Below are 13,005 nucleotides of genomic sequence, written 5' to 3'. Positions count from 1 at the left end.
GGAGGTAGCTCCAGAGAGTAGGGCATAGAGACTAGAGTCTGTGCAACCCTCTTTTCAGAGAACAGACTCTTGGCTTATACTAACTATTGCTGAGTTTAGCTGCAAGGGATTACAAACTGGTCAGTGGGTCTAAGTCTGAGGGACCTCTGTGTGCCCTTAGCTTGATACACAAAGCCCATGCTAGAGTGCATTTTTGACCAACCCCCTCCACTTTCCCTTCTGTAGAGAGATAAAGTTTTTGGCCCCGTCCCACGCTTTGCTGTCTGGGCCCTCTCAGTTTCTCGGATGACAGAAACCTTGATCCTACCTTTTGGCTTGTCATTTACCCTAAATGCCGCCACTTCAATCATCCTCATATACCTTACTCTACCCTGGGATGGAAGGAATATGAGGGGATCACTTGGTGTCAGGATGGGCTGATCTTACAAAGGCAATCTAGGTACATTTCTAGAATTCCAGGGTCCTAGAAGGAGTATTTAGGGGCTAAGGTCAGTGATGTTGCCTCCTTAACTGAAAAAGTACAGAAAGTACAAGTATGCACAGTCAATCTCTGACAAACTTTTTCTGGGAGGCTGAGTTGAGTCTTTTGACTGAAGTGAGCACATTTCTTGGTTCTCTTCACCTCATGCAGACCTAGTCTCAGCGTCATGTTGAGGATCTGAGAGCAGGGAACCAGGACAGAGGAGAGCAGGACCCCTTCATCTCATCTTCTAGCTTTGCCACCCTCACTCCTAACTAATCCTGACCTTATCTCCTGGCGTGACTTTAAGAAGGCCTGGCAGCTTCTGTGGAAGGGAAGAGTCTGCTGATGTCTGCATCTTTCTCCATCCCTTTGGACTCTGCCTCCCACTTTGCAGTTGACCTGGATTGCTGTCTGCAGCTGCTCCAGCCTGATTATAGCTCAGGAGGTTGGGTGGAGGCCAGAATGGCACCGGTGGGCCATTGTCCTAGGTAACAGAATACCTCGCCTGCTCCACTTTGGGCCTGGGCTGATTTCAGTTTACATGGTTTATCCAGGGCTCACTCTGTGGTCGGCAGAGGACTGGTAACAGTGTCAGTCTGTATATGTGATCAGACTTGGGCACTGGCCACTTCCATTTCCAGACAGCCAATTTTACTTTATATTTCTTCGGAGGTGAAGAGATGAGGCTGAGATCAGAAGGGAAGAGATCAATTACCTCGGCAATCCTTTTGCCACTGGCCAAGTAAACACCCTTCTTCTAGTACTAGGACCCCCACCCCAGACACACACTTTACCCACCCCAAAAAGAGTTCTATGGGAGTACAAGATAAGGATGATTACAGGCCACCCACAATTACCTTTTCTGTGAATTAGTCCCAGAAAATTTCCACTAGACTAGACTAGTCCCGCTTTGCAAATTTCTTAATAAGTCTTTTCAGAGAATGGGCAGAGTTTAAAAAAAAATCCCAATCCCCAAATTTTCAATCCAACAGAAATGATCATTGTTATCAGCGGGGTCAAGGGTCTCCATCAGCATTGTTGGGAGTGTACAGTAGCTTGGCCGAACTAGAGTCAAATTACAGCCACGTGGTGACAGTCTCGGCAGTACTGCCCCCTCCTCTATCCCCTCCCCGCCACGCCCCCGGCCCGGGCCTGCTGGACAGACCTTCACGCCTGGTCCGATCAGTTCTTGGTTTGGACCATCCTTCTCCCCCCCCCCCCCCCCCGCTCCCCTCCCCTGAGATTTAGGCTGCCGAGTCCGCGAGAAGCGCTGCCCTCCAGTGCATCCATGCAGTCACTACACCTACCTTTTGTACTCCCGTTTGTGGATGGACCAGAGCAAAGCTTCAGAGGTCGGGGGCGGGACGGGCTGAGAATTCCGCAGATCCTGAACGGACATTCCCATTTCACAGATGTGGACACTGATGCCGAGAAGGGGACGTGACAACAGACGTGAGATCCTCGAGGGAAGGACTTTGTTTCATTTTTGGTCATTGTATCACTAGCCCCTAGTAAATGTAGTGCACTTTGTAGGTACTTAATAAATAGTTGAACTGGCCAGGGTACCACTGGTGATTAAGAATCAATTCTGGTTAATTCAAACCCAGGATGGTATAGTTAGTAGAAGGAGCAGTGGCCTGGGAGACGTGGGGCATCAGGGGTGGGGTGGCTCCCAGCTCAGGCACTTGAGGCTATGACTTATGGCAAGTTACTCTTGGCCCTTTCTTTATCAGCAAAGTGAGAGATGAGATTGGGGGTGCTCCATCTTTTTTGTCATGGGCTCCCACTTTTGGCAGTCTACTAAAGCTTTTGAACCCCTCCTCAGAAAAAGGTTTGTTGCCCACATTCAGAATTTAAATGCTAACTTTTCAGTTAGGCTAGTAAAGATTAAAGATATACTCCCCCCACCCCCACCCCATCCAAGTTCTGGGACCCTGAGAGGCTAAAGATCTTTGGATTAAATTCTGTACTCTTTTAATTACACCAGGTGCAGGGATGCTTTGGAGGAGTTTGAAAACTGAGCAGGCTCAAAGTTCAGCTCTGGAGGCACCGGAGAGGGAGGGCTGGACCCCACTGAACAAGCAAGGATGCTCAGATGCAAGAGGTCATAGTAGTTAAAATACTTATTTGGGGTTCTATTAGGTTTCTTTGAGCTGCTGTCACTTGAACCTCTAGGTCCTCTTGTTCCCTTTTGGAGATACTTTTTCCTTTCCAAGTGATTGTTCTATACCTTGGGACTATCGTCTGGTCACCTGCTATCTGCTGAGGATAAGAAGTGAGGAAGGGGTCAGAGTACAGGACCAGAAAGGAAAGCTTATAGGAGTTGAGGTGATCCCACTCAAACAACAAAACAGGACATCAAGAATCACTTCTATGTTTAAGCAGGCCGAGCAAAGGAGGCCTCTTTCATCGTCTTCGAGGAATGAAGGCTATGAACCGTGTGGAGTGGAAAGGTGTCAGCTTAGGTTACAGGAACCTTGCAGATACTGAAGTAGGTACACCAGAAGAAATGAGGATGGACCAGATAAGCTCCAGACCTGCCCGCTTTGTGAGGCGTGGTTATATCCCTACACCACAGTACTGAAAGGTCCCAAAGACCCGCAATGGCACTGACTCCTACTTTTTTCTTTCTAAAGAAATAACTCTTCCCAGTCACAGTTTATTAACTGCTGCCTCAGCCCAGTCAAGGAATGAGAAAGACAGAGGGAAATGCGGGCATTACTCAGAAATTGGATCAATCTTTGGACTAGACGGCCTCCAAGGTCCCGTCTGGCTTTACTGCAATGACCCCTTTGTAAGACAGTTCAGTTTTCCCCACCTTGCAGGTGCACGCGCACACACACACACACTCTCACACAGAGGGCCTGAGGGAGTGCAGGCCAGGGGAGCTGGGCCTCCTTCATCGCCCACTTCAACGGTCACTGCTATTTGTCCATTCTTCACACTCAGTGTCCCGACTTGTTCCAGTCTGGATGCCGCAGGAATTTAAGATTTTGAAGGTTCTTCTTCTAAAGGAGCATAATCTTGGTTTTGATGTATAATAAAAAACAAAAACACTACTCAGCCAGAGTCCTGATTGGTTTTTTTCCTCAAGCTCAAAAAAGGGCTGGAGAATTACGTTAACTGCCAATAATAAACAAGGGTTATGGGAGTCCAAAAGAAGGCTGTTCTCACTCATTTCTATGAATCTTCAAATTCATAATTTATGGCAGTTGGGTTCAATCATGGTGACAGGGTATTTTCAATTTCATCTCAAGGGAAAATTAAAAGAAATGCATTGAAACTGCAGCAGAAGGTATTAAATTGAACAAATTCCAGAAAAAATGTGACTTTGAGGAGGGCTATTCCACATGATGGGCTACGGGAGACTTCAACATAACAGCTAAGGTTTATATAATGCTTTTACAGGATTTTCCATGATTACTGCGACTGATCTTCAGTAGAGAGCTTTTATATGTAAATCACTACATACATGAGATGCCTAGAGCAGGTAGGAATGAAGCTTGGATGGCTATTCAAGGTTTCTCCTTTAAAAGACAGACCTGTTAGTCTGTATGTAGAAAGGAGCCTCTCAATGTAAGTCTACAGATTGGGAAACAGTTAAAACTAGAGGTCAGCTATTTGCCAAGCATCAGGAGAAGGGGAAAGATGGGGGGGGGGGAGCTGATCAAAAACACACCTTAGCAAAAATCTTTATCCACTGGAAGCTGCCTTTTCCCTATAACCTGCTGTGGCAGGTGGCTAGCTGACCGCAACTTGTCTCAGGAAATGTCATGCCTAAGTCAGGCAGGACTTGTGAAGTTGGACTTGGAACAATCAATTACGTAAGAAAATCTGTGATAGACCTGTTCCCACCCTAGGCTTAAATGCTATGAAACGAGGAGGTGGGAAGAAAGTCAAAAAAGATAGTTGTTTCTTGCTCCTTTCTCCCTACAACACATGGAATGGACCTTGATAAGGAAAGTGACCTGGTTTTTTAATCTTACCTAGCTTCCATACAGGTTGATGCAATACTGATTATTTTTTTCTTTCAAAGCACATACCTACATATCTTGCAAGCAACTTCATGAGATCAAAAGAAACAGCAGGTCCCTTAGGAAATAATGGGTACTCCATGAAAGGAAGGTAAGAGACACATTCACGGTACTATCAATGTATTAAAAAGCAAATGGCCAAAGTCCACTTCCATTAAAACAAGCAGTCAAAGCTGAGGCTAGGTGTACAATATGCTCTGACGACGAAAATAAAGTAGACCAAGGCCCTATGGAAGAAGTGATGCAAATGGGAGGAGACTGACAGAGCAAGCTGGGGTTGGGGCTGGAGCAGATGAGCCGTCTGGGACATTTCTAATGGCAAATACAGCCCCTTCTGGGGGGCTGCTGAAGTAGCTTCCCTTTGTTCCAGGCAGCCCCCTTTGAAATGCTTCCTTCTTCCGTCAAACAGATGCATTGGCTTTCTCTTCAGAACAGGTTTGCAATCAGCTCCTCAGCACTTAAAAAAAAATCCCAGGTCTTAGGGTTCCCCCTCTGAACTTTTGACTCACCAAATGAGTTGCAGAACTAAGGCTGTCTAACAATACAGAAAGTTTCTTTTATTTCTTATGAGGAATGTATATCTTCAATCACTGATATCTAGGGATAGTTAAAGGCAGAATTATAAAGCAAGTATATTGTGGTCAGTTTTCTCACATTTACATTTGCTTCTCTGTTCTGCTCTCAAAAGCTATTGCCAAAAGCCCCCCAAACGGCAAACTAAGTCCCTTCAGGTTCAAAAGGGAAATTGGTTCAGGTGGAGATAATTTATGCTAAGTGATTTCTCTAAGGGATATACAATTGCAACTGTTCAGGCTTACCAACCATTGCATTTTTCCCCCTTTTGGAAGGAAGGTTGAGGAGGATTGTGATAAAGGGGCTAAAGATCCAAGAAGAAATCTCATAAAATGGTATCAGATCCATCCCTGGGAAATTCCACCTTCCCCTTCTCCACTGCTCAGCAGCAGACAAAGGAGGGGAGGTGTGTGTCTAAACGGAGTAGGAAGGAGAGAGTGGGGCAGAATTATCGGTCTCAAACACACATTCCCTTGCTCAATGTTCCTAGAACACAAACAGAATCATTAATGAGGGATGGAGCTATGTTTGATACATTGCAGCCTTCTCATAAAAATAATGTTCACCATTCTACATGGTGTGGGCCAGAGCCAACAAAGTATGTTTTGCTGGAGGTTTCTAACTTCCAACCAAAGCAGACTGTGGTGGGGGTTGTCAAACACTCCAATTCTATCAACGAGTAATGAAGGAGGAAGAAAGAGATGATAATGCTCCTAATCTGGGGACCCGGGATAAAAGAACTTCTGTCTAGGAGATTCCTAACTACAGTAGTCACAAGATCTCACTGCCTGCTGGGGCAGGTACCACAATATTACCAGCTTCATCCAACCTATGATTGAAAGGGATGAAAAGTACACTGGAGACAGGGGACAAGGGCCTTTGCCCTTCTTTACTAAGAAGGGCACTATTTTTCAACATGCTCCTTGGGACATTATGGTATGCTGCAGAGACACTCTTACCATGTCATGACATCCTGGCTTTCCTCACTCCCCTTAGATAATTTCTGATTAAGAGGATGGACTGCTACATAGCAAGTGTGGGTACACAGATACATATATATGTAGATATAAAAATGAATGTGTGCATGTTTATGCTTGGGTTTATATATTTGGAGGTGTGCAGGTATGAATAGATGATTGGACCAGTGGATTGCTTGGAGGATGGGAAGGAGTATGTCTTGGCAAGATAACAGGTATAACTGTATCAGTACCATTCTAGGGAGAGCTAGAGAAAAGACAGATGTTAAGGGTGAAATGTTTTTGCTATTCTCCCTGAGATATCTGCCTAATCTTTACCCCAGCTTGAGCGCTGGTGATGAAGGTGGAGACAAGAATATCTTGGGTCAAGGAGACACTGGGCCTGAGCATCTAACTCAGCGTTAAGTCAGCAATTTCAGGAAACCTTGCTTTTTGCCTACAAAGTCCACTTTCTCCCCAACAAGCAGGGGAAACAAACCATCCTATAGGCCTATGTACTGGTCAAGAATCATCTCTATCAATGATCAAAACCACATGGAAATACTTCTAATATAATTGAAGGATTAAGGTGCTAATTTTAAACTTGAATGACAACTCTTGGTTACCTGTGGGAATGAAAAATTAATAACATGTATTTTTAAACCCCCTATTTTTGCCAACACAAGTCAATGTTCCTTGGCATGGCTGGCAAGAGATCTAGTACTTGATTGACTTGAAGCTGGTCTGACCCCCCAGCATGGCAACTGTCATGCTCTTTTTTTTGTTCCCCACTGATTGATGATTTAGGCTGAGGAGGTTATACAACACCTTTGGGATCTGACCCAGGAACTGTCCCACTCAGCTGTTTTGGGGTAAAGGCCCTCTTACCTTTAGTAGGGAAATTACTATGGAAAGCAACTATCAGCAATGGGGCTTAAAAATAGCTGGGATTTGGGGGCTCCATCTCCCTCCAGTAGTGTTCTTGCCCCTACTGCACCGGGGAACTAAACACGTAGCCCTGGAAGAGTTTCTTTCCTCCTCTCCTCCTTCCCTCCCATCATTGCTACGAGTCAGTATTATGCTTTCCACATCCACCCACTCTCAACTGGGTAGAAGGATACGTGACTACTGGGTTTTTTGGGTAGATTAGCTGTAGATTTTGATTATACTAATGCTTTCCTTTACTGGCACAGATAACCATGCTGACTGTGTCACTTCAGCCTTTCTTCTCTTTGAAAATATTTTTGCCCAATACCTGAAATTCACCACTGCGTTCACCCTCCTCAGGGGGAAATGTGGAGTGGCCAGACAATTTAAGGAAAGGGAAAGAAGGGAAGGCGGAGAAACCAAAGGACCTGGGATAAACCGCAAATTATATCAGTCTCTGAATCACAAAGAGCTGCCCGGAACCTAATCAAGACCTCAAGAAGTGAATGCAGCAAAGAAAAAGCTCGAGGGAACGGCTTGCATTTGCCCAATGATTGCTTTTGCTTATTAGAGATAGAAGAGCTCTTCTCTCCCCCAACAGATTTCTGCCTCTTCTCCGGGAAGACAGGTAGTGACAAGGCCTCGCCCATCCTACCCTTCCCCAACAACCTCAGAGGAGGCAGGACAAATGGGAACCCAAAGCCCTAAATATTAGCAATGCTGGGTCCATTAAAAACAAAACAAAACACCAACATAATGAAGAGTGCTACCTCCCACCTCCCACCCCAAACCCTGAAATACCCCTGAACAACCAGCTGAGCACACTACGCATCACAGAGGGAAAAGTTCTTTTCCTCCAGAGGTTTGCTGATCCAGCTGCCGAAGCCCATGTCCTTCAGACCTTTTATGAAGTAGTGCTTGGCCACCTGGTAGTCCCGGGCAGCTTCCTTGGCTTCGTTATAGGAAACAAGCCTCAGTAGGTCCTTTCGGTTGTGATGGGCACATAGCTGCTGAAACAGGCTGAACATGCTCCTCTTGGAGAGACGTGATACATCGAGTCTTGGTCTACAAAAACAGGAATATTTTGCTCATTAGGGCCTGAAAAGGTCAGTTATGGAAGTCCCCAAAGTAGAGAAACTATCAAGCAAACCCTAAGGAAGCAGACTGAATTCACACTAATAGTTTCATATAAGACTCTCTAGACCTGGGATCACAGATTATGTCATAAAGCATTTAACCCTGGAAAGGACCCTAGAAATCTTCTCCTGCAGCCCTCTGATCTTCCTGATGAGAAAACTGAAGTCCAGAGAAGGGAGAAAACTGGCCCTTGACCTCACAGCTAGTAAAGGGCAGAGCTGGGGCTTGCGCCCAGCACAACGCCCACTAAACCCCACAGGGACTTAAGGAAGATGCTTCCTCCCACTTCTCCCAGTACAAACCCGTACCCATCCACTTTGCCTTGGTGCCGTCCAGGACCTCGATTTCAGTTCTGTCAGCCACACACCAGTTAACACTGGACTCCTTGGTCTTCCCAGTCTGCCTTGTGGAATCATATACACTGACCCTGCCCACCTACAGAAATCCAGGGGAAATAGGTCAAAAGTGGATATCTCTTTTGACTGTGGGATGCAGAGGCAGGGGCCCATGGGGTCTAGGGAAAGAGGAAGTGAAGAAGGGGGAAGAACCCTCTTTCAAATGAATTCCATAAAGGTCTGAAGAAGAGGTGCCATTCTCCAAGGGAGGGCAGAAAGGTCCATGAGGATGAAAGCTATTTCCTCCTAACCCATTCAAATATACACAATTGTTGTTGTTGATAGGGCTATTATATTATATGATTATTATTATTATTAATTTTTTGACAAGGCAACTGGGGTTAAGTGACTTGCCCAGAGTCACACAACTAGAAAGTGTTATGTATCTGAGGCTGGTTTTGAACTCAGGTCCTCCTGACTCCAGGGCCGGTGCTCTATCCACTGCACCACCTAGCTGCCCCAGCAATTTTTTTTTTTTTTTTGCTTTTTTGGTGAGGCAATTGGGGTTAAGTGACTTGCCCAGAGTCACACAGCTAGGGTCAAGTGTCTGAGGCCAGATATGAACTCAGGTCCTCCTGACTCTAGGCTGTAGCGCTATCCACTGTGCCACCCAACTGTCCTGATAGGGCTATTTTAAAGGGACGTAAAAGTTATAGCACCTTAGGATGGTTGACAGTGTATGGAGGCTTTAGCCCTTCTCGGAATGCACGTTCCTCTTTGGACAGACGGCAGCAGATCGCTCGTGTCAGGTGTCCCTGGCTGTACAAGTAACCTAAGTAATAAAAAAAATGAACACATGCATCAACAAATCAACCAATCAAGTACTTATTAAATGCAAGCAAACACAGTGTTTCTGCTCTGAGCACTCTTAAAAGGCAGGTGCATGCCAGGGCCTATAACAGATGTATCTAAGCAAGCAAATACCTTCCTTGTGGGGAGAGGAAGTGTCCAGTTGTCTCATTATTGCAGATTCCCTAGCATAAGCTTGGGTTAGTAAAATATTACACACCACATAAAGACACCCACAGAATCAAAGACTATGGAGCATAAAGAGACACTGACATTGCACTTCCAGCTACCGTATTTCTTTAACTTATCTTGGAAGAATGTTGCTGGGCATGACTTGATGGGGGCCCAGTTGCTTTAAAAGTTCAAACTGATTTTCTTACAACAGCGGAGAGGGCACACAGAATCAATTAACGGGCCAACTTATAAAGCACCCTCTGTAAATGGGAGGCCTCCCACTAATGCCAGACAATGCAGAATGCCACCTGCTGGGGTCCAGGCACTACCAGCTCACCCCAATCCCAGATCCATGCCAAGTCCCTCACCAAGAGTGACTGAGTTGAGATAAATAGGCTGCAAGAAGTGGGAGAGCATCGCCCCCTGCAGGCCAAGCACATTCCAACGAAGAATCTTATCACTGCAGGACATAGTACGCAGTCTTTCTCCATGTTGAATGCCATCCCATGTTGGCAGGATATCACTCGACTCCACTGGGATTGTACCTTCTCCTGTTAAAGACAGGAGAAAGATCTAAAGGCAACCTTTACAATCCCACTGAGGATGCCAGCCCATAACCATTCCCCGATGTGCTATTTATGTACTCATACTATGTCATCCTAAACTCTTAAGTTCCTACAGGGCAAAGACAGTATTGTGGGTGTGGGGCCTTTAATACTTGGAACCCTCATTCTGACCACCAAGCCAGGAGACTTGCCTCTCTGCCGTTGGTTAGAGCCTATTCTTGGGGTCACTGGAACTGAACCATTCCGGGGTCTCTTCCAACTCTAAGAATTTGCGAGTCAATGTCACAGCTAAACAACCAGTTTTCCTTGACCCTCCTTGCCTTGACTTAGATCTATCAACATTACTCCTTTACCACCAACCATTCTTACTGACACATTTTTATCTGTTTCTTCCACCCCTGGCTCCAAAAAAACGCTAACAAGTTTAGTTAGAATTAACAAGGCTGTTTCTCTTGCTCACTGTAGTCTATGTCATTTCCATTTGTGAATATTGTTTTCTCAGCCTCTAAGTTCTCAGGTGGCAAGAACTATGTCACATAGACAGAGGGGACTTAAAGGTATTTGATGGTGAGAATATAAAGTGATTTCCACCTGTCCCCTGTAATCATTGTGGAATTGAACTTGGGGGGAAGGGGGAGGCATCTGTGACTCACCATTTTCTACCTTGGTGCGCAGCTTGCCTTGTTTAGGGTTCTCAAAGAGTGGCTGGTGCTGTGAGTCCATGAAACTCTCTGGAGGATCACTGCATGTCTTGTCGAAGAGGGCACCATCTCCACAAGGGGCAGTGCTGAAACACAGAGAGGGAGGTCTGCTGGACTCAGGTTCCCTCTCAGTTTCTTAGGGGGACACTTGGAAGAACACTTAGGTTCAGAGTCAGAAGATCTGCCACTTACTAGCTATGTGACTTCTATGTGACCTTGGACAAATCATTTCATTTCTCAACTAGTTTCCCCACCTGTAAAATGGGAATATTAATGCACGATCTACCTTCTGCACAGGATGGTAAGGCTCAAATGTGATAATATATAAAGGACTTTAAAGTGAGATGTAAATGTGGGCTATTAATTTTTCTGTGTCTTGTCAAATTCAATATAGAGACATAAAGCCACTTTTTCATTTGTAGCTTTAATTCCATAGGCAGGCTCAAATTTCTAAGAGACAGGCCTGTATTTCACTAACTCATGGTAGAGAAACCAACAAGAGTATGAGGTTCCCAGAACAACAGGAACCAGAAACACTCCTTGGAATCACTGTCCATCGTTTGGGATGCGTTGTACAAGAATGTGAATGTGTACAGCTGTGTTGTGTGCCCTAAACACATGGATGAGTGAGTATGGGTTTCCATAGATATGTGTGATAAAGTCTGACTTGTGGACTAGCTCAGATGACACAATATCTTACTAATGACAGCTACCATTTATGCCGCACTCTAAGGCTTACAAAGCCCTTTATACATACACATTTCATTTCACCCTCACAATGACACTGGCAGATAGATGTTATTATTTCCATTTTAGAGAGGAGGAAACTGAGGTTCAGTGCCTTGCCCAGGGTCCCAGAGCTAGCAGTGCTAAAGGTGAGCTATAAAGCCATGCTGCTGTATCACATGGGTGTTTGGGGCCTCTCTCACGTCAGTGACCCTTCTCTAAGGACAAGACAAACTCAGATGAAGAAGAAGAATGAGAATGATGGCTAACGTTTATGGAGAGCTCACTAGATGAAAGACCAAGGGGAAATCCATACCAACCTGATGTAAAGGTGGAAAGTCACATTCCTTTTTATTTGTAACTTATTTCCATGGGCAACCTCGAATATACTGTCTTTCCAAGACATGGGATTGTATTTCATTAACTCATTGTAGAGAAACCTAACAAAAGAGAAGGAGGTTAAAGAAAAAGGTCTACTCCAGGGGCTGGTGCTTTTTCCTTCAGCCCCTCGATTTGTCTGAGACACACAAGGAGGTGTCTTCATGAACCAAACTTTTCAGTTTGCTCTCTAGCTATGCAAAGAGCTTCAGAAGGCTCAGGAGGCAATGGCAGAAACCACTTCGGTCCAGAGTTTACAAAGCTTGGTAAAACAGGGCAAAGCTACCTGCTTAATTTGGTTTTGATACTACAAATACTCATCCCTACAGTGGCTGAAGAGAAAAATCCTGTCTAAAACCACAGGAACACATTGCTTCTCCCAGAGTGTGTTTCCTATCCTATAGTCTAGGATAGACTAAAGAAAATCATTCAATGAAAACAGGGAGGCGGTAGACACAGGCTGGGCTTTTTATATGATAAAAACATTCCCAAGGGTAGTTAAGTCTGTCTCATTCCCATGACCCCAAATGCCAAGAAGTCATTTTTGACATCCAAAAAGGCTACAAAGGTAGCTAGGAAGACTAAGAAGCCAGAGCACTTAGAAACACGGCTTGGGGGCTCTTCACGGCTCATTGGGTAGGGCACCGATTCTTTCTAGAGAGGGGATGAATTCCTTAAGATCAATTCATACAGATGGGGTGGCAGTCTGAGGACTCACCTACTACACAAGACTATTTGGTTTTGGTCAGTCTCATTCAGTGGTGTCTGACTCTCTGTGACACTGCAGCACACCAATACTGTCCATAGGGTTTTCTTGGCAAAGATACTGGGGTGGTCTGCCATTTCCTTCTCCAGTGGATTAAGGCAAACAGAGGTTAAGTGACTTGCCCAGGGTCATACAGCTAATAAGTGTCTGAGAATGGATTTGAACTCAGGTCTTTCTGACTCCAGGCCCAGCACTCTATCTACTGAGTCACTTAGCTGCCTCTTACACAAGACAGTACGAAGCTTACAGCCAAACTACAGAGTTTAAGAAGCCAAAAGCTCAAAGCATCATTGTCAGGCTTGAAAGGAGATGAGGAACAGAGATAAGGTGCAATAGGGAGTGGGCTCAGTGATCTCTCATTTGAACCATCACATTCTACCTTGCTTCAGATGTATATATGTTGTATTTCATCCTCTTTTC

The 13,005-nt window shown here is 45.1% G+C and overlaps 1 protein-coding gene across 1 annotated transcript in view; it reads right to left on the bottom strand.

Moving 5' to 3' along the window:
* Window positions 1-4,600: 4,600 nt before the first annotated feature.
* LOC114049564 (double-stranded RNA-specific adenosine deaminase-like) overlaps window positions 4,601-13,005 on the bottom strand; it is a 31,268-nt gene continuing 22,863 nt past the window's right edge. Inside the window, 7 exon segments of the mRNA XM_027870808.1 lie at window positions 4,601-8,018; window positions 8,399-8,414; window positions 8,417-8,525; window positions 9,145-9,257; window positions 9,817-9,999; window positions 10,668-10,801; window positions 11,762-11,881. Coding sequence (XP_027726609.1) covers window positions 7,778-8,018; window positions 8,399-8,414; window positions 8,417-8,525; window positions 9,145-9,257; window positions 9,817-9,999; window positions 10,668-10,801; window positions 11,762-11,881 — 916 coding nt within the window. The 3' untranslated portion in view covers window positions 4,601-7,777.

Source organism: Vombatus ursinus, unplaced genomic scaffold, assembly GCF_900497805.2.
Source record: "Vombatus ursinus unplaced genomic scaffold, bare-nosed wombat genome assembly UNPS02014798.1, whole genome shotgun sequence".
In the NCBI taxonomy this organism is placed as follows: domain Eukaryota; kingdom Metazoa; phylum Chordata; class Mammalia; order Diprotodontia; family Vombatidae; genus Vombatus; species Vombatus ursinus.
Note: the sequence above shows the minus strand (reverse complement) of the source record. Positions and strands in the feature narration are given on the sequence as shown.